Raw genomic sequence first — 23,105 nt, 5'->3', positions numbered from 1 at the left:
TTTTGTGCTTTAGAATTGCTTAAAATGCAGAAATTGGTACTCAATTTTGGAACGGATTTTGCTAAGTTACAGCTGCTGTAACTTACAGCCACTTAAAAAATCATGCAGGTCCTACCACTTGTTACCACTGTTCACATGATTTTGAAGTGGCTGTAACTTAGCAGCTCCCGGTTGGAACAGGTTTGATAAAAAAATAATTACTAATGGAGAGAGTGAATGAATAATTACCAAACGGTAATTGACATGCAGGACTTTATGGATGAACTGGGTGTATACGTTCTGACATTTGACAGAACTGGATATGGAGAGAGTGATCCAAAGCCCAAGCGACCGGTGAAGATCGAAGCATTTGATATTCAAGAACTCGCTAATCAGCTGAATCTAGGACACAAGTTCGATGTCATTGGGATCTCCATTTTAACATACGTACTTGGGCTTGTCTCAAATACACACCACACAGGCATGTTAGTGCCTGCGTTCCAATTCTTTGTTCAAAGCCTTATGCATTTCTGTTTTCATATCAACTAGTTCATGACAAACTCGCAGACTAGCTGGTGTGGCTCTTGTAGTTCTGGTCATTGACTATTGGTGGCCTTCTGTTCCTTGAAAACTTGCTGATGAAGTCTTTAAGAAGCAACTTAAGAGAGAGCAAGTAAAACTAGAGTTGCACACCATTTCCCTGGACTTTTCTACTGGTGGATGATCAAGAAATGTTTTCCTTATTCGTCAATCATGGAAAGACATCCAATTCTTTTCAAAAAAAGAGACGTTGAAACCATAAAGCTAATGTCATGAGTACTAAATCCTAACGAGGTAACTTCTCTTTCTGTCTTGAAATTGGATTACTCAAGCACAATAAGATAGTAGTTGTGACAAGTTTATTAGGTATTTGATTGCAGCATAACATGCGACTACAAGGTGCAAACGAATCTCTCCATCTAGACATTATGGTGCACCTTGGCACATGGGAATTTGATCCAATGGAGATGGAAAATCAATTTCCTAACAATGAGGAATCTGTTTATTTATGCCAAGGTCACAAAGACAAGCTCGTGCCATTTCACCGTTACCGAGCTAAGAAGCTACCTCGGATCCGATATCACGAAGGTTCTGCTGGGGGTCATCTAATGATTCATGAAAAAGGTTTATGTGAAGCAATTCTCAGGGGACTTTTGCTTGGAGAAGAACCCTCTTATCTGATTATTAAGTTCAATTCAAATAGAACAGTGACCAAATCTCTGCCACTGCACTCTGTCAGGTCATTGACCTTGCTTTTGCCTGCCCTTTGTCACATTGCTTACTGGGTCAACCATTAACTTGTTGACTTACATATTAGAACCAACGTTTGGGCCTCTTTTTCTAATTGGATCCGGATCCTACCGTCGGACTATCTTTAATCGACACGAGTAAAATTTCTTTTCTATAGGTAGACCGAGACACTTTGTGGTAGGGGTGTTTAAAATCAAATCTGATCTGCTCAATCTGTTTGATTAGTAAAAATTTGATCCGTAAAAATCCAATATGTGAATTAGTGGATTGGATTGGATTGAACATTTGAAAATTTGCAATCGGTAAATTGGATATGAATTTACTTTTATAAATCTGTAAAAATCTACGAATCCACAAAAAAATAAAGATATGTATTTATTTAATTAAAAAAATAAAACTTGTAAATGTGACATTACTACTTACTAATAAATAAATAAGTTAAAATATAGTTACATTAACACTATACATATTTTATCTTATAATAATATATAATAAATATAATTGAATAATTAAATAAACAAATATAGCTTTCTAAGCAGTTAATTTTATTTAATTTTTATAATTTTAGTTAATTTTTATATATTGATTTAAACAAATGAGATTTTTTTTCACTGTATTATATTTAAAATTTTGAATGTATTATTACTTTATTTAAACAATTTATTTATTTAAATCTTATTTAATTTTGAATTTGATCGGTAATAAAATTATTTTTAAATTAGATTTTTTAATTTAATTAATTTGTAGAATAAACAAAATTAAAAGTTTTTAATCCGCAGACCAATTCGTAAAATGGTGGATTGGATATGGATTAGGTTAAATCCACATCTAATCTGCAAATGTATAAATTGGATTTGGATTGAATTCGTCAATTCATGAGTTGGATCGGATTGAAAATTTACAATCTGCAAAATCATGGATTAGATATGAATTGATGTCCAATCCGCAAAATCCGATTCGCGAATACCTTACTTTATTTTTGTCTTTTTTTTATTGTACTTTTCTCCTCACTTATGGTATAAACAAATACTTGTATGTTAAGTACCTTATTATTAAGATTATATTAAGCCAAATTTTGTTGTTGATTAATTTACAAACTAAGCACCTATGTTTATAAGTTGCAACAAGGAGGGGAGGGGTCTCAAATTTTCAACGTGGGACTTTAGTCTTCACAAAATGCGAAGCCAAACCATTTACAACAAGTTGAAATTAATAATGCATATGACATAGTTTACAAGAAGTCTGAAACATGGATTTTACCTTTTTAGGACTTAAAAAATAATCAAAATTGTACTATTGGGTGCTCCAGGTAGGTTGACAAGTTGACGCCACTAAGCGAGTCAAATGTACCAAAACAATTTTTTTTAAAAATATATCTATTAATAAAATTCCGTAATATAGAAGGAACAGTAGTCTACTCTTCTACGAAAACGAGAATCAATCAATTTAAAAAAAAAAAACAAAACAAAAGGTTTGCACAATTTGTTTTCAATTGTTTTAGAGTAAGCCCATCAAGAAATTGTACAAGAATATTCTCAGAGCTTGGTATAAACCCAATTCGTATTACGTCACTCTGCCCTATGCAATTCATCATAATTGTTGATTGTTCATATGATTCGATTATTTCTCATCATTAATTCCTTAAACAAAAAGGGATCAAAATGTAATTCCCTTTTAATTTAGCCTCTTTTAAATTTTCAAAATTCTAATAATGTCGGTTAATAATGTTGTGCTAGACAACGCCTGTTTTGGTGTATTCGACTAATAGCAAGTCTAAGAGTGGCATCTACAAAAATTAATGTTGTGTTTACATTCTCGGAATGTGAATTAGAATGGAGAAATCGGAATAAAAATTTTGTTCACTTGTTAAATTGAAATTGAGAATGTGAATAAGATATATTAGTCCCACATAAAATGACGAGTGATTAACAAGTTTGTGATTCCAGTGGGGAGGGTTGGGAATCAGAACTGTCCATTATTTTTTCTATTTTTCAAAAACGCCCGCTTTGGCATTGAAAAATACAAATTAAAAAAAAAAAAGAAGAAGAAGAAAATTGAAATCCCTATCAACTGACCCATCTCATCTCCCTCACCTAGAAACAATTGGCACTCATCGACACTCTCTCTTGCATCACTCACTGGCCGATTAATCGCCGATTGTAGTCGCTCGTCACCAATTGGAAGCACCTCATTTCACCTTAGTTTCTCTCTCTTCTCTTCTTCTCTCGCTTGATCACTGGCCGGTTGAGTAGCCCATCACCGATTGTACTTGCTGCCGCTCATTACCGATTAGCCACTACCTAATTTCACCACTTGAATCCTTGTTGTTCTTACTTTAATTAAGTAATTTATTTATTTGTCTATTTATTATAATAATAATAATATTATTATTGTTATTGTTATTTTTGTTATTATTTATTAATGTCGTCGTCATCTTTATTATTATTATTATTATTAATTATTACTGTTGTTATTACTATTAATTAGTAGTAGTAGTAGTATTATAATAGATATTAAATAATATCAATGACAATATGTAATAAAGGACATTTTAGTAAATTATAATATTCTATTTCGATTCGAAGATAAAGTTAACATATCAAAAAAAAATGAATCACATTCTGATTTAGATTTCTATAACTCAAATAAATAAATTATTTTTATTCTCATTTTTTATACCGAATACAGTCTATTTCAATTATTAATTAGTAAACATACTCTAAATATTATAGGGACCTATAATTTTTTGGATTTTAACATAAAATTTATCAAACCTATCAAATGATAAATCATTTGCTGACAAGGTGTGCCTGCCCTACACTTTAAAAAAAAAATTTCTTAAAATGGATGTAATTAGTAATTACTATAATTTGAGTTGCAATTGCTTTCCTTACACGGGTCTGTATCTAATGGTATCAACCTAAAAGATCCTGATACCTTGTTGGAGTCAACATTTTCAAAATCCCATCAATATTAAGAACACTAGACAACACAACTGAAAATAAACTGGCCCATCACCACAGAACACGCCCCCACATGTTGATGTTATTATATGGTTTGCATTTTAAGTAAAAATATTTCTGCGCTGCAACAAATCACATGCATACTGTCTTCAGGTGTCAAAAAATTGTTTTGATGCTGCTGCCACCAACAGCAAAGTATTAAGTCAAGCCACAACGAAAGAAAAAGAAAAGAAAAAGCAGAGGCAAATTCACCAGGTACCATCATACGTTTTTTGACATTTTATTGGTACATGTTTGTTAGATCTAAGTTTCATGTACTTTTGTTTTCTTGTTTGTTTTTGTTTTCAGGGATGGTTTCAAAAACAGGAGTTGTGTCGCTGATTGGTCTACTGGGAATGGTTTATCAGGCAACGCAGTTGCCACCACCACCAAAGAGTGATCCTGCAGGTGGGTTTGTTGTTGATATTGATGTTGATGATAATGGTGATGGTCTTGTTGATGCAGCAAGAATCAGGCTCAGTGATGGGAGGTATTTGGCTTATAGGGAAAAAGGGGTGTCCAAGATTGAATCGAACTATAGGATTGTTCTTGTTCATGGCTTTGGAAGCTCCAAAGAAATGAATTTTCCTGCATCCCAAGTACTAACTCTAAACTCTTCCCTCGACAACACTTATATTGAAATTTGTACGAAAATTTGTGATATGGACGAATACCAAAAAGTCAATTACATAAAAGATTAGAAGAATTTGTTTTAATTGATTGGATTTCCAACGAGAAGGTGTTATCTCATTAGGACTATTGAATTTTGATCGTGACACAATTTAGATAGTTCATATGATAACTGTAGTGTTATTGTTGTTTATGATATTAAGGGTATGCTTGGAATGAAGGTGTTGTGACTTTAAATCTAACTGTTTTGGATAAAACCACTAGGTGTAAACATTAGCTGCCAAGTAAAAGTGAATGTTTGCTGAACAGTTCAGCAGTTGTCGTTTCAAAATTTAAGTAGGAAGCAGAATTTAAACATCTCGATATTGAAAGGATAAGAAAGCAATAACATAACGGTTGAATTTGGAAAATGTCAAGTGGTGAATTTCACAATGCTTAGCTTTCAGGAACTAATAGAATCCCTGGGGATATATTTTGTGCTCTATGATCGAGCCGGTTATGGAGAAAGTGATCCAAACCCACGGCGGACAGTTAAGAGTGAAGCATTTGACATTGTTGAACTTGCTGATCAATTACAACTTGGATCGAAGTTTTATGTGATTGGAGTCTCGATAGGGTCGTATCCCACCTGGAGTTGCCTCAAATATATACCACACAGGCAAAAACACACAAGACTTGTAGCTAACAGATTTATTTGGAAATTTTTGTCATCAGTTTTGATACTTACTTTGAAAGCATTTGTGCAGGCTGGCTGGTGTTGCTCTTATAGTCCCAACTATCAATTACGAATGGCCTTCTCTTCCTCAGAGTTTGATTAGAACAGACTACAGGAGAAGGCTTATTCAGTGGTCACTATGGATTGCAAAACACATTCCAGGACTGTTATACTGGTGGATTTCTCAAAAAGTTGTCCCATCAACTTCGGTCCTGGAAAGAAATCCAGTGTACTTCAGCGACAGGGACATTGAAGTCTTGAAGACGACGAAAGGATTTCCTATGCTTACCCAGGTGACCACATACAGTAACATAAAATCAAGCAAATAATTCAAGTTTTATCCTAATGTAATCCTGTCTAAAGTAAATGTTTCCACTGACAGGATAAATTACAAGACCGAAGTGTTTTTTATGCTCTCCGTGGCGATGTTGTGGCTGCTTTTGGTGACTGGGGCTTTGATCCAGTGAGGCTAAGTAACCCATTTCCTCATAACGAAAGCTCTGTTCATATATGGCAGGGTTACGAAGATAAGGTTGTGCCATTTCAACTTCAAAGATTCATTTCAAGAAAACTTAGTTGGATTAAATATCATGAAGTTCGTGATGGTGGACATTTGATTCTGCATTACAATGGTATGTGTGATTATTTTTTAAGAGCACTACTGGTGGGAGAAGAATCCATATTATTTAGACCAAAAACAGGATAACTTTACTTGAATCTGTGACGCATTCTTTTCATCAATCAAGATGTTGATAATGTAAGTAGACTGGGTTTAAAGGGTGAGAATTGTGCGCTGCATTAGATTGTTATGTAGAAGAATGAAGTGTAAGTGAAAATAGTCCATTCTTTTCGTTGCTTTTGTATTTTGCTTCCATAGGGAATTGCAGGCCTTGATGAAACTTTCATTATTCCTCTTATCTGCCAATGATTTTGAAAGTAGAGTTGTGCTATAAGAAGCAAAGTTTGTAAGTGGTCTATGAACATTGAACGCCTCATAAATATTTTAAGCTTATGTAAAGTTTATTACTCCAGTGAATAATTAGAGAGTATAAGTAAATTAGTAAATGGAAGATAGAAGAAAGGGAGAAGCTAATCAGCATCTCTAATAGTTATAGTGTGTTTTGAGAATTTGTTTCCCATCCACTAGATATTTTGACAAATCTAAAAGGATGCTGGTAATGAGGCATGGAATCACCTAATTGGACTCTATTCTGACCTTCATTTTTAAATATAATTGAGTGTGTTTTGAGATGATGACAATTCATTACCTTTTTTTTTTTCAATTTCAACATTTTAATAAGTAAAATGTTCTACTTTGTTGATTTCTTTTGAAAAGAAATATCTCCCCAATAATGCCATGAATGAAATTCAATCATCCAAAGTTTTTTTTTTTACCAGCCAAAAAAGGTCAAAAAAAAAAAAGACTTAATCTCTTTCGAATTATTTTTTAAAAACTCAATGTGATTTTAAAATTTTAAAAGTTAATTTTGATATTTGATAAAAAAATTTATAAATCATTTTTGGCAAAATTACCTATTCTATTGGACATTTTGAAAAGCAAGTAGGAAAGGAGTAGTTTTTAAAAATCACTTTTATATGTAATACAGTTTCATAAATATCCTTATATATATTGTAAGTTCTAAAATTATCCTTATTAATGAGGAAATAAAATCATTAACTTTAAAGAGATTATTATTATTACCAATTATATTGAGATAATAAAAGAAAAATAAAACTAATAACAATATAATGATATAAATATTTATTTTAGCTATCAATAATTATATGTACACAATAAAAAATATTTTATATACATATTTATAAATGTTTAAATAAATTTTATTCAATATTATATCCAATTTAATTATTTATTTTTTACAGCAGTTTAACAGTAAGATTTACCAAATTCATATGATTGCTTTTAAAACTCACAATGCTTTTGGGAATAAATTTTGTTAAACGTTTAACTGATTCTCTTCACAACTGATTATTTTTACAGTACAACTAACAACAATTATTTTAAAAGTTATAGTATTACCAAAATGACCCTTAATTATTGGTGTGATTCGCGACACCACCATGTCATTATATTACCATTCAATTAAATACAATTACATATAAGCTTATCATTAAATTTAAAATAATTATAAACGAAGTGTGTACATATGACATGTAATCGAATGACGGTTAACAATAATGGTGCGTTTACTTCATGAGAATGAGAATGAGGTGGAATGGAAATGAATTGGGATGAGAATGGGGAATGAGAATGAGATTTCAATGTTTACTTGGCAAAAATAAATGGGAATGAGAATGTACTGGAATGTCATTGATGTGTTTACTTGGCAAAATAAATGGGAATAAGGAATAGGAATGAGAATCAATTTACCAAAATACCCATAGTATTAATAATTAATAAAATAATTAATTTATCATTATTAACAATATTATCATTATTGTTTTTGTTGTTATTTTTATTAATATTATCATTATTAACATTTATTATTATTATTATTATTATTATTATTATTATATTTTATTAACTTTAATATTTTAGTTGTTATTAATTATTGTTATTATTATTTTTATTAATATTATCATTATTAACATTTATTATTAACTTTATTATTTTATTTATTATTAATATTGTTATTACTATTTTTATTAATATTATCATTATTAACATTTATTATTATTATTATTAAAATTAAATTTTATTAACTTTATTATTTTAGTTGTTATTAATTATTGTTATTATTATTTTTAATAATAATAATAATAATGATAAATGTTAATAATGATAATATTAATGAAAATAATAATAACAATAATTAATAATAACTAAAATAATAAAGTTAATAAAATTTAATTTTAATAATAATAAAAATAATAATAATAATAATAACAACAATAAGGATAATATTGTTAATAATGATAAATTAATTATTTTTTTATTAATTATTATTTTTATCATTATTTTTATTGTTAATAATGATAATATTAATGAAAATAATAATAATAATAATTAATAATAACTAAAATAATAAAGTTAATAAAATTTAATAATAATAATAATAAAGTTATTATTATTATTAATGACATTTAAAATAATAAAATTATTTATGATTTGAACAAGGGTAATTTAAGAAATATGAAAAAATTAGAAGGATAGAAAAGTAAATTAATATTTCATTCTCATTCCTACATTTTCATTTCCAACCCTCCTATGAGAATGAGATTCGCATTCCTTATTCCCAAATTGTGTGAGACCCACACATTTTATTTCAATTCCCAAATTATATTTTGTAAAATAAATATAGATTTCATTCTTATTCCTCAAACCCACAAGTAAACACACCATAAGAATATATTAAAATACTACCTAAATATTGGGAAATTTGTAACCTACCCCCAAATAAATTGACATTTTACACCGCGTCCCCAACAAATTTGACTTGTTGCACTGCGCACCCAAAAAAATTAACATTTTTGCACCACGCCCCCAATTCCGTTATTTTCTCAGTTAAGTTTAACGGTGGAGGGGTAAAATTAGAAGTTTATTCCTTAAATTAATTTTAATGAGAATTCTCTTTATTGTAATTAAAATAAAAATCTTTAAAAAATTAAAGAAAAAATAATAGTAGTGACAATATACATGTAACAAGAAAATTTTTTATTACAATTAAAATAAAAATCTTTAAAACATTAAAGGAAAATAATAGTGGTGATAAATGTACATGTAACAAGAATTTTTTTTATTAAAATTGAAATAAAAATCTTTAAAAAATTAAAGAAAAAATAATAGTGGTGACAATGTACGTGTAACAAGAAATTTTTTTTATTGCAATTGAAATAAAGATCTTTAAAAAAATTAAAGGAAAATAATAGTGGTGACAAATGTACATGTAACAAGAATTTTTTTTATTAAAATTAAAAAAAAATCTTTAAAAAATTAAAGAAAAAATAATAGTGGTGACAATGAACATGTAAGAAGAATTGTTTTTTTTATTGCAATTGAAAAAAAAACCTTAAAAAATTAAATGAGCTAAAAATTTTGTTTTTTTACATAGAGGGGCATTTTTGTCATTCAATCAAAAGTTAAACGGAGCCGTTAAACTTAACTAAGAAAATAACGGAATTGGGGGTGTGGTGCAAAAATGTCAATTTTTTTGAGTGCGCAGTGCAATAAGTCAAATTTATTGGGGACGCGGTGCAAAATGTCAATTTATTTGGGGGTAGGTTACAAATTTCCCCTAAATATTTAGGTGTGACTGTTTCATTACGTCATTATTAACTAAGTGAGCTGATTTAACCAAATATTGCCCCGACAGAAGAGAAAGCTAATCCGTTTCATCAAAATGGTAGGGCTCGTCCGTGGAGTCCATCGCTTTTAAGCAGTGGGTCCCACAGTTCAAATTTAATACTTTTTCTCTCTTTTAAGTTTTGATTGATGACAGTAGGACGGCGTAATTGACACCATCTAAGTTTTTTTTTTTTTTTTTAATTTCAATCCTTTCTTTTTAAAAAATATTATAATCCCCCCAATGTTTTAGATTTTCATAAATTTATCTCATTTGTTTTTGTGTTAGTTTCCATATCCTCAAATGGTTTATATAAGCCGCTAAACTTAAATTTTATGCATTCCTAACTTGTTTTTGTAAATTGCGCTTTCCAAAAACTCTTTTCAAGCCAATTTGAGATTGTTGTTAAAATAGTTAAAAAATTATTTTTGATTAGTTTAAAATTAATTTTCATATATGGTTAAAAAAAATTGAAATACTTTTATACTTATAATAGTTTTGAAAAATATGAGAGAAAGTAGTTTGATTTTGAGAAGTAATTCACTTTAAAAATTTACAGTTTCCAATTGAAATAATCAAAATTTTGACTTGAATTAAGACTACTTCCTGATTTAAGCTCTTTTATATTTTAAAATATCGTGTACTATGTATCTTTTAGTGATAATTGAGTTTTCTATGCGTGAAATTTTTAATTAAAAAGATTTCAATAAAACATAAATTTCAAATTCTCGAAGCCTCAATGAAGTGCACTGTACTGACCTCAATGGCTCAATTTGTTATTCAAATCCAACGGTGGACAGGTCCATGCATTACAAGATGCAAAGACCAAAACAAGTTCACTCCCCCTCACCCCAAGGTTCAAAAACAATGTGAATGTGATGAAATTAGACAGAAGAAGAGAGGCATGTGTCCTATACGTGTCAAAATGTAGGAAAAAACTGATGGTTATGGGGCCCAGTCAAAATAGGAGTTAAAAAAGAGAGAGCATGTATTGAAAACTGGCCATGGCCGTTACACACACTCCCTGTACATGCATCTCCACTGAAGCCAGTAATCCTCTCTCTCTTCCTCTTGCTCTCTCTCCGCTGCTTCTAATATACACCAGGTAATGAATTAAATTGTTTTCTGTCGCACATTTTTTTTTTTTTTTGGCAATTTTATTTTGATTGCCTTCGGTTGAGATTTCACTTGCATGTATTTGATTTAAAGTCTAATAAAATTATTTACTTTTGACGAACACATTTACTTGATTTTGTGATCATGCACATAATTTTAAGCACAGGAATTCTGCATGCAAGTGCATTTTTCACTGTAGACGGGTGAATCCGGGCCGGTCAGTCCGGAAATTGAATGATCCGGTCTGTTTTCTGCACCGGACACGACCGGAATCAGCCCAATTGCGCCGGTTTAACTCGCCGTGAGTATTAGACTGAGCCACCTTGTGCTTGTGTTGGGCCGCCGATGACCAGGCTGTGAGCGCGAGTCATGTAAGGCCCAAAATCTAAGCCCGCTCATATTTCAGTCCACGAGCCCACCAGCCGTAACCAGGCTTAATTAAAATCGTTCTTATTATTAATTAATTTACTTCAGCGCAGGTTTAAAATTTAAAGTTTCTATAATCACCATCTCTTTTTTCAGTACAGGAGGAGCGAAGAAGGATGGCATTTTCTGATGCACCAAGTGTTGCTTACGGAGGCGCCCAGCAACAAGAATCACCAAATGATCAAGAATCACAATCACGAATCGAAAAATCTCTCGAGGAACAACTGGCTTCCCCGCTGAACAAGCAAGGCTCAATCTTCTCGCTCACGCTCGATGAAATCCAACTCAAGAGTGGCAAGAGCGTCGGGTCGATGAACATGGATGAATTCCTCGCAAACCTGTGGAACAATGTCGACGAGAACCAAGTCACCTCACAGCCACCTGATAACAACAACAACAACAACAACCAAGACAACGAACCAATAATGGGCAACAAATTAGTCGTCGAAACGGTCGAACCGGCCGCCACATTGACCCGACAGAACTCATTTTCCATCCCTATCCTTCTCTGCAAGAAAACCGTGGAGGAAGTATGGTCCGAAATCCAAAAGGACCAACAACCCCAACGCCGCTGCCATGTCGAGCCACCTCAGCGCCAGCCTACCTTCGGAGAGATCACTTTGGAGGAGTTTCTCGTCAAAGCCGGGGTTGTCCAGGAACCGGCCACCAAGCCTTGTCCTCAGTCACATTCGCCGCCAATTCATCGAAGTAACAATGACAGCAACAACAACAACAACACGTGTTTGGGTTCAGCATACGGCATGGGGCTGGGACCTAGTGCGTGCACTATGATGGCGTTGGGATTTTCTGCTACTCAGCCGAGCATGGGGAGCAACTTGTTGGTCAATGGTTATGCAGCTTACCCAATATACACTGCACCAACCGAACTTGTGGGACAGCTAGCTAGTACTGATAGCAACAATGGTGATGATAAAGAGAAGAGCCAGGGCATGATGTTAGAGGCTGTTGGTCCGAAGGGCAATAGGAAGAGGATCATAGATGGTCCTCATGAGGTGGTCGTCGAGCGAAGGCAGCGTAGAATGATCAAGAATCGGGAATCTGCTGCGCGATCCCGTGCTAGGAAACAGGTTAGTTCTTGCATGATCGAGTTTGCTTTTAAATTCTTGTTTAGTACGTCCTGTTAATTAACCAGAATTAATTGCTTCTATTTGGCAGGCATACACAGTGGAGCTGGAGCTGGAGTTAACTCAGCTCAAAGCGGAGAATGATAAGCTGAAAGAAGCTGTGGTACATGTTATAAAACACAATTCTATTTTCTTCAAAGTTAATTGAGGCATGAACTAATATATAATTTTCTTTTTTTAAAACTTTGCATAACAATTTTGACCATGCAATAGAAGGAGCTTGAACGAAAGCGAGTACAAGAGGTAATTTGTGATCTATATTTCTTACAGAGATTAACCAATAGTTTAAATTATTATTTTAAGTCCTTTTAATTTGGTGAAAATGTATGTTTACATACAGTGTTTTCTTAACATTCATATCTCAATTCTATACTTGTAATTCAAACATAGATTAATATTTGCATTAAGTTGGCTTGAGCTATTCAACTAATTTGCTAATATGACATGGTTAAAACTTATAATTGCTGCCTTAATTTGCTAATTATATCTTAATTAATTATTAGTGCTAGTATTACTGTTATTATCAGTTGGTCATGTTCTGACAGTAATAGATTTCGAAAAGGATATTCAAGCAACTGAAGATGGCAAGAAAGAAGACTGAAAAGCTGAGGACATTGAAGAGGACAGCAAGCTCCGGTTGGTGAATGATGGGAGGCCGAACGGGGCTTGATGAATAATAGAGAAGAATTAATAAAACAAATGACTACATATGTAAATAGTGAGAGTTAAATAAAATCTATATGTATATATTAGTCCCTATTTGTCACCATTGATGTGTATAAATAAGCGAGGTGAGAATGTTTAATTATTTGATGTATGTGTAATGGTATCCGTGTAACTTTAGAAAAATAAATCAATATATGCTACAGTACTATAGGCGTTACCATCATATTATTTAATTTTTGCTTTTCTTTTAAATTTCAAATTATTTATGTGTTTTGTGTCCGTAATTATAATGAGGCTTTGCTTCTAGCCTGCCTGATAAGTCCGTGTAATTAAATTGACAACATTCCATAAATTTGATTCCATAATGAAGGTCACGAGCCTGAATCCATCGCCAATCTAGGGAATGATTTCTTAGAAAACTTGAATTCCCTGTTTGGAATTGAGGATGATCAATTATAATTTAAAAATTACAACACAAAAATATTTAGTAGATATTAATTGTAATATTAAAGTATTTGATAGATACTAGTTGTTATAATTTTAAAATTATATTGATATGATTTTATGATTTTTTTAATTATACGATAAAAAATTTATTATATTTTTAATTATTTTATAAAAATTTTTATTATTTAATAAATATTATTAACTTTTATTTCATACGTATAATTGTTTCCACGATAACTTATTATAAATCACAGTATCTAAATACCAAACAGGCAAAACAGCTAAACTCATGTATTTCACGTAGGAAAATAAACGAGGACTGAATCCGGACACGAGAGCTGGTCCGCACAGACACGTCATAAAGCAAATTTTTAAAAAGAAAGGCTGACGTGATATATGATTATGTAAATAAATTAAAGTACGCCTACATCACACACAGTGTCATCTCCTCCCCATTTATTATTTCTATTTAACAAAAATTCATTTCTAATTTTATGAAATTAGGTCATTTGATCTGCGCTTGACCTCGTTCAATCTTCAGGTGAATTCAACTTCTATCATCGCAATTTCACAACTCTTTACTTGTTTTTATATCTTCTTTGTCTCTGACTAGGGTTTCGCTTTCATTTGCATATTTTTTTTTATTTTTTTATAGATTTTGTTTGATTCACTTTTTATTTATTGAACATTCTATGTTCTCTTTTGGAAATACAGTGAAATTTAAGCTTAAGAATTTTTGGAGTTTATGCCTGCTCGTTTTATTATAATCTTTTGAAGAAATTATGATGACGTGTAAAAATTTGTTATTGCTTAGTTTTCTGGGTTTCTCTGAAGTTTCTATACACTTTGGTTTATGTTTTAGAAGTAATTTTATAGAGAAGCTTTAATGATAGTTATGGTTGTTATGTGATCACGTATATGGATATTCAAATGTCTCCCCCCCCCCAACCCAACAACCAAACAATTCATTGAAAATTTGAAGTATATTGTAAAATGAAATAGCATGTCTTGAATGCTTAAAGAGAAATCTATGGGAACAGTTTAAATACTTGGGTTTGAAATTTCAGATTAGTGTTACTCAAAATGGAAATTGGGAGGAAAAAAAGAAAAAAATGTCTTGCTTTCGTACGCAGAATCACTCCACATAGCTCAGTGGATTAATGTCAGTAACATTATCATTATGCTACTTCTCTGTAGTATAAATTCTTTATTCTAGCCCCTGTTTTAGATCAATGCTCCAGAATTGCGGTTTTTGAAAACTACTTGGATTTGTAGTTCATAGCACGGTTAACACTTTAATATTTCATCTTATGATGGCAAGTTATAAGAGAATTAATCAAATTGGGATTAAGCTGTCTTGTTGCTTGGTATTTTTGTTATAGGATTCTGGATCCCCATTGGGACGAGTATTGGCAGCTTGCGCGAGGGGTAGGAAGTGAAATGCTGGGTTCTGGAAATACTTTTGGCCGGGGAAGTGGAACATCACCAGCAGATGTGCCTCCCCTCCGTCAGTGTTTGCCATTGGAGCCTATTACATTAGGTAATCAGAAATATACACGTTCAGGAGAGTTAAGGAGAGTTCTGGGTGTGCCTCTTGGAAGCACATCAGAAGAGCATTCTTTTGGGGTTACCCATAAAAAACCTCCTCCTGTGGCATCAGAGGAACTAAAGCACTTTAAAGAAAGTGTGCAAGATACCTCTAAAATGGCCAGGTATGTTTTATATATTCTTCTGGAACTGCCTTTTCCAGATTGTCATTGTTAGTAGATTTTTTAGATAATATGTTTCTTGAATTCAGTATAAGAACAGAATTGTAGTGATTGCAAGAGCAGAGAAATTCTTTCCATGGAATCTTTGTTTCTATTACCTTCTTGAAAAAAAAAAGGAAAAGAAAAGAGAAAAGAAGCTCATAATTTCAACTATAATTGCGGTGGCTATGTCATCTCTGAAGTTAATTTGATGATGTTGGTTGGGTTAGTTGAAAATAGTAAGAATAGGGACAGCCTCATGAGTAGTAGTCAGAATATGTGCATTGCTTATGCTTTGTGCTACATAGCTAATATAGAATCTCTGTCCATAAGCTGGATGTCTGATATTGTTTCTTTCAGCCACTTCAATACGTTGCTTTATATTCTGAAAAATCATAAGCCTTCTGTGCCTTGCAATGTTTGAATGCAGACTGTGTTCATTTATATACTTGCAACTCACAATATGTATGAGTGATCTTTTATTGAAGTTGTGACTCTTACTATAGGGATCGAGTAAAACAGTTGCGAGATTCTATATCCAAACTGGAAAAGTATAAGGATGCCTTAAGCTCGAAGAAGCGGCAAAGGAGTGACGTTTCACCAATTGAGAGGTCAGGTGGAGGAGCAAATGTAGCAAAGATAGGAAGCCAGATTCGTAGAAATCCTCAAGATGTAATGACTCAAAGATTGGAGGAGAGAACCAAGAGTGTTGGACTGAATAAGCGTGCTCGTACATCAGCGGCTGATGTGCGGGTATGTATTTATTTAATGTTCAGTCATATTCTGTTTGCATCTTTCTAACTTGTGATTAAAATATAACTTTGTTGTGAATGACAAGCCGTTCATTCATCAAAATACAGTTTTCTTCATTAGTCTTTTCATTTGATACCCTCAGTGAATTATTCCTTTAAAATGAATAGAGTTCCTGTTAATTATTCTTCTGATACCAGGGGGAATAAAGGCATTATTTGCATTTAACTTGTAATTTTTTTTTTTTAACACAAGTACTTGTGACACTGGAATATCATTTGTGTTCTCTTTAGCTTCTGGACATCCTATTGTTTTGCCATTAAATTTGATTCGGTGCATAATTGGTATCTTCGCCCTTTCTCCTTCCTGATGTGGGACTAAGAACGGTTTTTCTTTTGTTATGAATAATGATATTTGTTTACTTTTGTATCACCAGGCTGATGGCCGGCCTGCTGCCATGCCAAGGCAGCCAATTGTCACAGAAAAGGATGGAGATATGCTCCCACCTGTTAGTGGGGCTAATGTTCGCATTGAGGAAAAGATCCGCAGGTTGCCAGTTGGAGGTGAAGGATGGGATAAAAAGATGAAAAGGAAACGTTCTGTTGCTACTGTGGGCAATAGAGTTATTAATGGTGATCGAGATGTAAAACGAGTTATGCAACCAAAGCTAAATGCAGATTCTAAGTCGCGATCTTGTGATGCACAGTCTTTCAGGTGATTTTAAATTTTTATCAATTTAATGTAGTTGTATTTTATCTAATTATTGTTAATTCTTTTCTCAAGAATAACCCTATGAATTATGATGTTTAGGTGACTTAGGAAGATAGTTTGCTTTGGATATGATTTTTCTATGCATTTGTTGACTACAGTCAGCTTGACCTTGATTGGCTTCCTATCAGCACTGTAGTTTTTCTTCATATCACTGCCTGTATCTTGAGAACTCTGTTGCTGCTAGTTCTTTTAATTTCCGCTGTTTCAGTAGTTGTTTGGAAGTTAGTTACTTGACTCACCAAAAGAAAATCAAGGACATTTTTTTTTTTGGGTTACAGATCAAAATCTTCCCCTGGAGTTGGTGGAATTAACAAGTTGGATGGTGCTTTCGAGCTTGCCAGTTCAGATGCTGGTACACTTCTGAGGAATGAGTTGGAGAGCCCCTCTCCTAGGGACCGTACAACTCTTTTAGAGCAGAGAGTTGTAAAAGGAAATAATAAGTATGCACTTTCATGTTTCTTTTCTATTATAGCAGTTCTTGGGGTTGAGAATTTTGCTGATTGGAGACCCCCAAAGGGGCAGCCCAGTTGGTTGAGGGCTTGGGATCTGGTGCTTGGCTGCATCAAGGTCTCAGGTTTGATCCTCCTGTTGAGCTTAAACTTGCACCCTTTGTTGTCTTATGGGTCATGGGGTTGGGGTGACCTGTCTAACCCCGCAGTTTAGGACCTGGCCAGAATGGAGACATGGTCCGAGTTGTTGTGGGAGTCTGCGTTGTCCCCCCCCCCCCCCCCCCCCCCCCTCCCCAAAAAAAAAAAAAAACAAGAGTTTTTCTGATTAGAGCTCATGAAGCTCAACATTCACTATCATAAGCATAACAATTTTATGTAATTTTTTTTTATATTGTTCTGGTGTTTGTTGTTAGTTAACTGATTTGTTGGTTGTCCGTGTTCATCAGGCTTAATGTTCAGGAAGATAACCCAGGAAGTGGTTCAAATACAATGTTAAAAGGAAAGGCAGCCAGGGCCCCACGAACTGGTTCGGTCATGGTCTTAGACTCATCTTCTAAAATCCACCCATCGTCTGGAACTTTTCAGGACTGGGAACAGCAGCCTACAAATGGAAATAAAGGCCCGATGTTAGGCATGACAAATAATCAAAAGCGTCCGATATCTGCAGCATCGTCTTCGCATGCTATGGCTCAGTGGGTTGGTCAGAGACCACATAAAATCTCGCGCACAAGGAGAACAAATTTAGTTTCTCCTGTCGCAAACAGTGAAGCTCAGGTTCTGTCTCAAGGCTATTCCACACCTGACTTAGTTGCTAGAACTTCTTCTTTTGGAGCCAATGGATCTCTAATTGCCAGCACCTTAGATAATAATTCTCCCAAAATTAAGAGAGAATTTGAGAATGTTTCATCTCCTTTTGGGTTATCCGAAAGTGAAGAATCAGGAGCTGGGGAAACCAAAATGAAGGAGAAAGGAACAGATAGTGCTGATGGTATTGCTCATAAAATTGGTTCTTTTACATTGCCAACTAGGAAGAATAAGATATTGACTAATGAAGTTGGAGATGGTGTTCGGAGACAAGGGAGGAGTGGTAGCTCTTCGGCCTTGACAAGGACGAGCATTCATCTGAAGAAGGAGAAGTTAGATAATATACCACCTACCATGCCAGTTCAGAGTCTGAGGCCTGCTTCTGAAAAGAATAAAAGGTGTTTAAACTATCTATCTTCTTTCTATACAGGTTTTTAGCAATTATCCATGCATCTAAGCTGATGAAATTCTCGCAAACTGATTATCTTCTTCTCATTCAATCAGTAAATCAGGCCGTCCACCTTCCAAAAAGAAGCTCAAAGATCGCAAAGCCTCAATCCGCGTTGGGCAGGTGCTGAATAATGTCTCTTCTGATTTCACAGGTATCTTTTATCTAATAATTTTGCAGTGAAGTTTTTAATTTATAAGTATCTTTCATTTTCCAAGATTTCTCCGATTGTGAGATTTTTTTATAAATACTACCAGGGAGTTATAGGCAAGGACAAAACTATACTGTCTCTTTTGCTCTGGTGGATCTTTTTTCATCTTTAATATGAACCAAATCTCACCTCAACCCTGCTATGAGAAGGATTCAATCCCAAAACTTCTTGTGCCACCCTAACAGACCAACCAACCATTTCCTTTTTGTTGTAAGAGGGTCCGGGGTTGGGGGTGTTTGTGGTTGTGGTTGTGGTGGGTTTGTTAAGTAGACTGGATAAGATTCAAAATTGCTGAAATGCTGTGCAGAAAGTTTAACAAATTCTTGTTGGTTTTGTTGCTAAAAATAGGTGAATCTGATGATGGTCACGAAGAACTATTGGCAGCTGCCAACTCTGCACGTAATGCTAGCAGTATGTATCTTGCTATTCTCTCGCTTTAATCATACTTTCCCCTGAAAATTCAGTTCTTTTTCAAATATTTTTATTGTTCCAATGACTAATATGTTTGCATTTGTCTTTAGGTCTTGCCTATTCTGGTCCATTTTGGAAGAAAATGAAATCTATTTTTGCTTCTCTTAGCTCAGAGGATATGTCTTACCTGAAGCAGCAGGTAACAACCCGCATATATGTTTTTGTTAATGATTTCTTAAGTATCTTGGCATCAGAGACTTACAATTTCATTTTTTTTCCCCTTATCAGTTAAGTTTTGCAGAGGAGCTTGAAGTGAGTTTGTCTCAGATGTTTGGGGATGAATATAACCTGATGGTATTTACTTTGCAGTGTGCTTCATCAATATCCTTTTCATTTTAAAATAAAATATCCAAAATTGTCTACCAGTTCCACCCGTTGCATTGTTTTTATACTTTTGCAAAACAACGGGCTTGCGCATAAAAGAAGAAAATCACTTTAGTTGGCTAAGTTTATTTTGGATCTTTAACTTATGGCATGTTCACTGGAGAAAAATCATCAACTGGAAATTAATTTACTCATTGCAAAGAAAGAAGAATAATCGATCTTCATTTCTTCTAGGGTGTTTTGGTGCATAAAGAACTTCCTGGTCGTTTTGATGGTCAAGAAAGACATCCAAACCAGGAAAAAGCTAATCCTGATGCTTTAAATGGGAGATTTGACATGGGAAAGTCAGAAAAGGCTTCTCCATTGTACCAAAGGGTTCTTTCTGCTTTGATTGAAGAAGATGACATTGACGAAATCTACAACCACTGTGAAGGGAAGAACCTGTCTCTCCACTATGCGAGTGATGATTCACATTGTGGTTCATGCAACCAGATGGATATTGAACCTAAAGATAGAGACAGAATGGAATCTGAAGTTGAGTCGGAGGCAGATTTTCAGAGTCAGAAGAGCTGTTTGTTAGACAGGTTTTCATGTGATAAGAGTGCTGCATCCAACACATTTAGGAATCCAAGTACGTCCAGTTCATTGCATAGCAATGGACAGTGGTTGGGAGATGATGATTTTTCACATTCAGATTTTGGGCTTGTTAGCGAAATATGTTCAAATGATCTGGCTCAGCATCAAACAAAGGAAACAAACGTACCTAACTTTTCTTCCTCTGATTGTCAATATCAGCTGATGTGTCTTGATGACAAGCTCCTGTTGGAATTACAGAGTATTGGTTTATATCCGGAGACACTGGTAGGGTTGTATTTCCTTTCTTGATCCACTTCGAATGCTTCCTATACGAGCTTCTCTCAATTTTCTTTTGTCTTGTTGCAGCCTGGCCTGGCAGAGGGAGAGGAAGTGATAAATCAAGATGTTATGGAACTTAAGGAAGGGCTTCACGAACAGGTCAAATGTTCATCTTGATTGACCTTAACTTTTTAATTTTTCTTTTTTTAAATTTTTGGCTTCTGTGTTCCTTTTGTCTTCACGCGTCTTATCCTTGATCAAACCTATGATTACTTGACAGATTGGAAAAAAGAAAAATAAATTGAGGAAACTTGATAAAGCCATTCAAAAAGGGAGATATGCTGAAAGGAGGTATGATCCATAACATATTGGGCATGTTATTAATATTGAATGTGACAATACTTGGACTGGAAGATAAAAGTATTTTAATTTTTGCAGGAACATTGAGCAATGTGCAATGGACCAACTTGTTGAGATGGCTTACAGAAAAAGATTGGTAATATTTGTATTTCTTCGTATAGTTAAAGCATTGGTTTCAGAGCCATAAATCTGCGTTTCCTTCACCTTTTTCCCTGAACCTAGCAAAGAAACATGTTTGACATTGCTTCCTGATTTGGCTTGTTAATCTTGCATGCGTCGTTCTGTTTGGTGATAATAGTCATTGAATGAAAAACTCTTAGTATAGGGATTAATTTTAAGAAATGAATTGATAATTTATGTACCTCATCAGAGCTTGATTAGAACAAGCATACAATTGTTTATGTTCTTGGATATGGACATTGAAAAGTGTAGTTTAAATGACTATACATACTGTTACGCTATTGGAGCTCCTCTGTGGTGAAAATGAGATTGGAAAAAGAAAGGACTTATATTTTATTCCTGAATCAAGAGTTTTGCATTATTTTTTTTAAAGTTTATTTTAATTACAGAGAGTTAAAATTTCTATTTAATGAATTAGATTACTGCATAGTTTGTCCCTTGAATTATATTGTAGAAGGTTAAAATTTCTTTCTTATGAATCTACTTAGGCTTGCCGGGGAAGTCATTCTTCAAAAAGTGCAGTTCGTAAGGCCTCAATACAAGTTGCATTGGATTTCATCAAGCGAACTCTGGGTAGATGTCAGAAATTTGAAGAAATGGGCAGTAGTTGCTTTAATGAGCCTGCACTGCAGGATATCTTGTTTTCTGAACCCCCATGCAGCAATGATGCAAAATCTGCCGACTGTGTTGGTTCAGGAACTGCTAGTAACACGTGCAATGAAGCTTCTAACAATCAAACAGAAACCAGGGGATCGGGTATGTTGATTAACAATCTTCTCCCTTTTTTCAGTTGAACTTTGGCTTTAAAATTTTTGAAGGAGTTGTCTTTTAACTATATTTTCCGTACTCTTTGAGCTCTTTTCTGTTCATTTAACTTCTTTCTTTTCTTTGCCTTGCCCTTTTTTTTTTCGGCCACAGGTGCTGTCTCGAGTACTTATAAGCGATATGATATCCAAAGTGATAATCTTGACAGAGGTTCGTCAGATGCTTTCCAAGCTGGTGTTCGCTCATCTGAACATGCTCTTCCAAAGCACGGAATTTTACTGAACAAGGTGAAGAAGGAAGTGCTGATCGATGATGTTGTCGGCAGTGCTTCTTCTAGGATAACATCAACCCTTAACAACACTAATTTCAGTGGAGTACGAGGAAAGAGAAGCGAGCGAGAGAGCAAAAATACTTTCAGAAGCATGTCCATTTCTGCCTGTGGCTCATCATTAGACAGTTTTAAGAGTGACCGCAAAACAAAAGCAAAGTCTAAGCCCAAAAACAATCTGGGAAATACAAACATGCTTCACGGCACAAATACTGCTGCTGGTGGATCTCATCCATTAGCGAGTAATCCTTGCAATAAAAAGGACAGAGAAGTGGGATCATCATCGCCTGGAAACATTCATCCCGAGCCAAGGAAAGAAGCGGATGAACTTGAAAACTTGGAACTGAATGAATTAGACATTGGGGATACTTGGTTTAATGGCTTGCAAGACCATGATTCGATGGGTCTCGAGATCCCAATGGACGACCTCTCCGATCTGAACATGCTGCTGTAAAGTAAAATCACGTTCGTACTCATACTTCCACAATTTTGTAATTAGCTTTAGAATGCTGGAAGCGAATTTGATTAAGAAACTGTGATTATAGATTGAATTTTGCTGTATATTAGTAATTGAAGAATATTATCAATTGTTTGTTTGATTTGATCCAATGAAGCCCCTTGTTGACATTAAACTCATTCATCTGCTTCCCTGTAATGGACCTGTTAACTCTCTGATTTTTCAAGCAGCATCAACTTGTAACTTCTTGGCAGAATTAGACAAATGCCCAGCAACTAAAAGTGTGCTTTTTCTGAGGGAAAATCCGGGAATGGTGTGATTTTGGTCAAAAAAGGTTGCTGAAAGTTATGATACAAACTTGCATGAATTTGTTACAATGCGAACGTAAGATTTATGCTAAATATAGAAATGGGATAGAAAAAAAATTATTGATGATGCAAAAAGATCCCACTAAGGCTGCTGAGCTG

General features: G+C 33.9%; 3 protein-coding genes and 1 pseudogene across 16 annotated transcripts; all 4 read left to right on the top strand.

Moving 5' to 3' along the window:
• The first annotated feature begins 243 nt into the window (after window positions 1-243).
• On the top strand, window positions 244-1,520 carry LOC102620024 (uncharacterized; annotated as a pseudogene).
• A 2,679-nt stretch (window positions 1,521-4,199) lies between these two features.
• Window positions 4,200-6,525, top strand: LOC102613408 (uncharacterized). Its single transcript, XM_006487893.3, has 5 exons — window positions 4,200-4,487; window positions 4,581-4,870; window positions 5,348-5,559; window positions 5,648-5,909; window positions 5,999-6,525. The coding sequence occupies exons 2-5, from the start codon at window positions 4,583-4,585 to the stop codon at window positions 6,320-6,322; spliced, it is 1,086 nt and encodes a 361-aa protein (XP_006487956.1). The 5' UTR covers window positions 4,200-4,487; window positions 4,581-4,582; the 3' UTR covers window positions 6,323-6,525.
• A 4,335-nt stretch (window positions 6,526-10,860) lies between these two features.
• On the top strand, window positions 10,861-13,493 carry LOC102613111 (ABSCISIC ACID-INSENSITIVE 5-like protein 1). Of its 14 annotated transcripts, none has more exons than XM_025101828.2 (6): window positions 10,875-11,022; window positions 11,200-11,404; window positions 11,561-12,547; window positions 12,636-12,707; window positions 12,818-12,847; window positions 13,156-13,493. In XM_025101828.2, the coding sequence occupies exons 3-6, from the start codon at window positions 11,576-11,578 to the stop codon at window positions 13,246-13,248; spliced, it is 1,167 nt and encodes a 388-aa protein (XP_024957596.1). In that variant the 5' UTR covers window positions 10,875-11,022; window positions 11,200-11,404; window positions 11,561-11,575; the 3' UTR covers window positions 13,249-13,493. The 14 variants fall into 14 exon arrangements, with proteins under 14 accessions (XP_024957595.1, XP_024957592.1, XP_024957596.1 ...); XM_052431713.1 differs by having other exon boundaries at window positions 11,556-12,547; window positions 12,821-12,847; window positions 13,177-13,493; XM_052431715.1 differs by having other exon boundaries at window positions 11,556-12,547; window positions 12,821-12,847; window positions 13,167-13,493.
• Window positions 13,494-14,096: 603 nt separating this feature from the next.
• LOC102612602 (uncharacterized) lies at window positions 14,097-22,817 on the top strand. The gene is made up of 16 exons (XM_006487891.3): window positions 14,097-14,258; window positions 15,100-15,429; window positions 15,972-16,218; window positions 16,652-16,929; window positions 17,265-17,426; window positions 17,882-18,637; window positions 18,744-18,841; window positions 19,247-19,309; window positions 19,420-19,508; window positions 19,598-19,663; window positions 19,928-20,554; window positions 20,636-20,707; window positions 20,829-20,899; window positions 20,987-21,044; window positions 21,577-21,844; window positions 22,007-22,817. The coding sequence occupies exons 2-16, from the start codon at window positions 15,158-15,160 to the stop codon at window positions 22,633-22,635; spliced, it is 3,756 nt and encodes a 1,251-aa protein (XP_006487954.1). The 5' UTR covers window positions 14,097-14,258; window positions 15,100-15,157; the 3' UTR covers window positions 22,636-22,817.
• Window positions 22,818-23,105: the final 288 nt, after the last annotated feature.

Source organism: Citrus sinensis, chromosome 8 (genome assembly GCF_022201045.2).
Source record: "Citrus sinensis cultivar Valencia sweet orange chromosome 8, DVS_A1.0, whole genome shotgun sequence".
NCBI lineage: Eukaryota > Viridiplantae > Streptophyta > Magnoliopsida > Sapindales > Rutaceae > Citrus > Citrus sinensis.
The sequence above is the reverse complement of the archived record's forward strand: the minus strand, read 5'-3'. Positions and strand labels throughout refer to the sequence as shown.